The 1200-nt window shown below is 38.3% G+C and overlaps 1 protein-coding gene across 1 annotated transcript in view; it reads right to left on the bottom strand.

The window, feature by feature from the left end:
- The window catches only part of PRRG4 (proline rich Gla (G-carboxyglutamic acid) 4 (transmembrane)), a 6867-nt gene that overhangs the window by 2245 nt on the left and 3422 nt on the right, over nucleotides 1-1200 (bottom strand). Inside the window, exon 2 of the mRNA XM_009070623.1 lies at nucleotides 1112-1194. Coding sequence (XP_009068871.1) covers nucleotides 1112-1194 — 83 coding nt within the window. The remainder of the gene's footprint in view (nucleotides 1-1111; nucleotides 1195-1200) is intronic.

Here is a 1200-nt window from a genome sequence, read left to right as displayed (position 1 = left end):
AAGGATTTGCACTTGCTCATCCCACAATATTTTTGGTATACATTCAAGTCTGCATCAGTATTTCACACAGAAAAAAATTCCAGCTGGTGGAAGAGAAAGGTGCACTTAACTGTCCAACCTTGCCTCCTCTTCTGCCTGATGACAGCAGAAGTTACCATATATTTTGACACAAAAAGTGCTTAAAATTCATCTCTGTAAATCCCCACAAAAGAGTATTTATGTGGTAAAGTTAAGTTCTTGAGAATCTGACATTTGTACATATATTAGTATTTGAATTCCTATGAGCTAGGAAAAATAATGGGATTCATTTAAGACATAAACCTTCATGTTGCACAAACATCAGCCATCAAATATGTTTAGCTATAACTTCCACTTCTGCTACCCAGCAAAAGACTCCACCAAGATTCCAATTCAACACTTTCACCTTTTTCCTAGGAACATGTTCACAATGGCAAACTAACATTTCCACCTTCAGAACAGGAGTGTATTCCTTGCTCCTTCTGCAGGTTAGTGCAGAGCCCACCCAGAATCACAAATTGATTCTTGCTGCATGTGGCAATGGCCAATCTTCAGCCAATCCTCACACTCCCTTATTGGGCTGAAAGGTTTCTTACGTGCTTTTCTCTTTTTATTATACCAGGCTTTTCCCAGCTACATATAGGTAGAGATTTAGAAGCTAAAGCTGAACATTGAATTTGCTCCTGGTCTTTTCTAAAACAGTTCTTTGGCAAGACTCAAGGATGTGATCACCAAATGAATACAGAGAGCATTGAACACGTTTAAATTGGATGCTGACAAGATACTAAAAAAAAAAAAAAAAAAAGAAGTCTGAAAACATACAGGAATCCCCACAAGTGGGGCTTCTGAAGTTTCATTTCCATTTGGTAGTAGAATTAGAGCCCTTATCTAAAATCTTGAAGACAACAGTACTTATTCAAGTGTATTCACTGTGTATCTAGAGCAATAACCTCATCTAACTGGGTTATCTGCTCTTAGAGGAAAATAAGCACTCATCTTTAAGTGCTGTGTCAGAGGGGCTACAGGATTAGTGTATAGCAATGTTTTAGGCAGTGACCTCCCTCAATATATTAAGCTCAGTTTGAACCAGTACCGTTTTATGGGAGTCTTCAAAAACTTCTCTGGCTTCTTCGTAATTGCAGAGTTCCTCATAGCATTCCCTTTCCAGGTTATCTGCTGTGA

Source organism: Acanthisitta chloris, unplaced genomic scaffold (assembly GCF_000695815.1).
Source record: "Acanthisitta chloris isolate BGI_N310 unplaced genomic scaffold, ASM69581v1 scaffold23462, whole genome shotgun sequence".
NCBI lineage: Eukaryota > Metazoa > Chordata > Aves > Passeriformes > Acanthisittidae > Acanthisitta > Acanthisitta chloris.
This window is presented reverse-complemented; position numbering and strand designations above follow the sequence as displayed.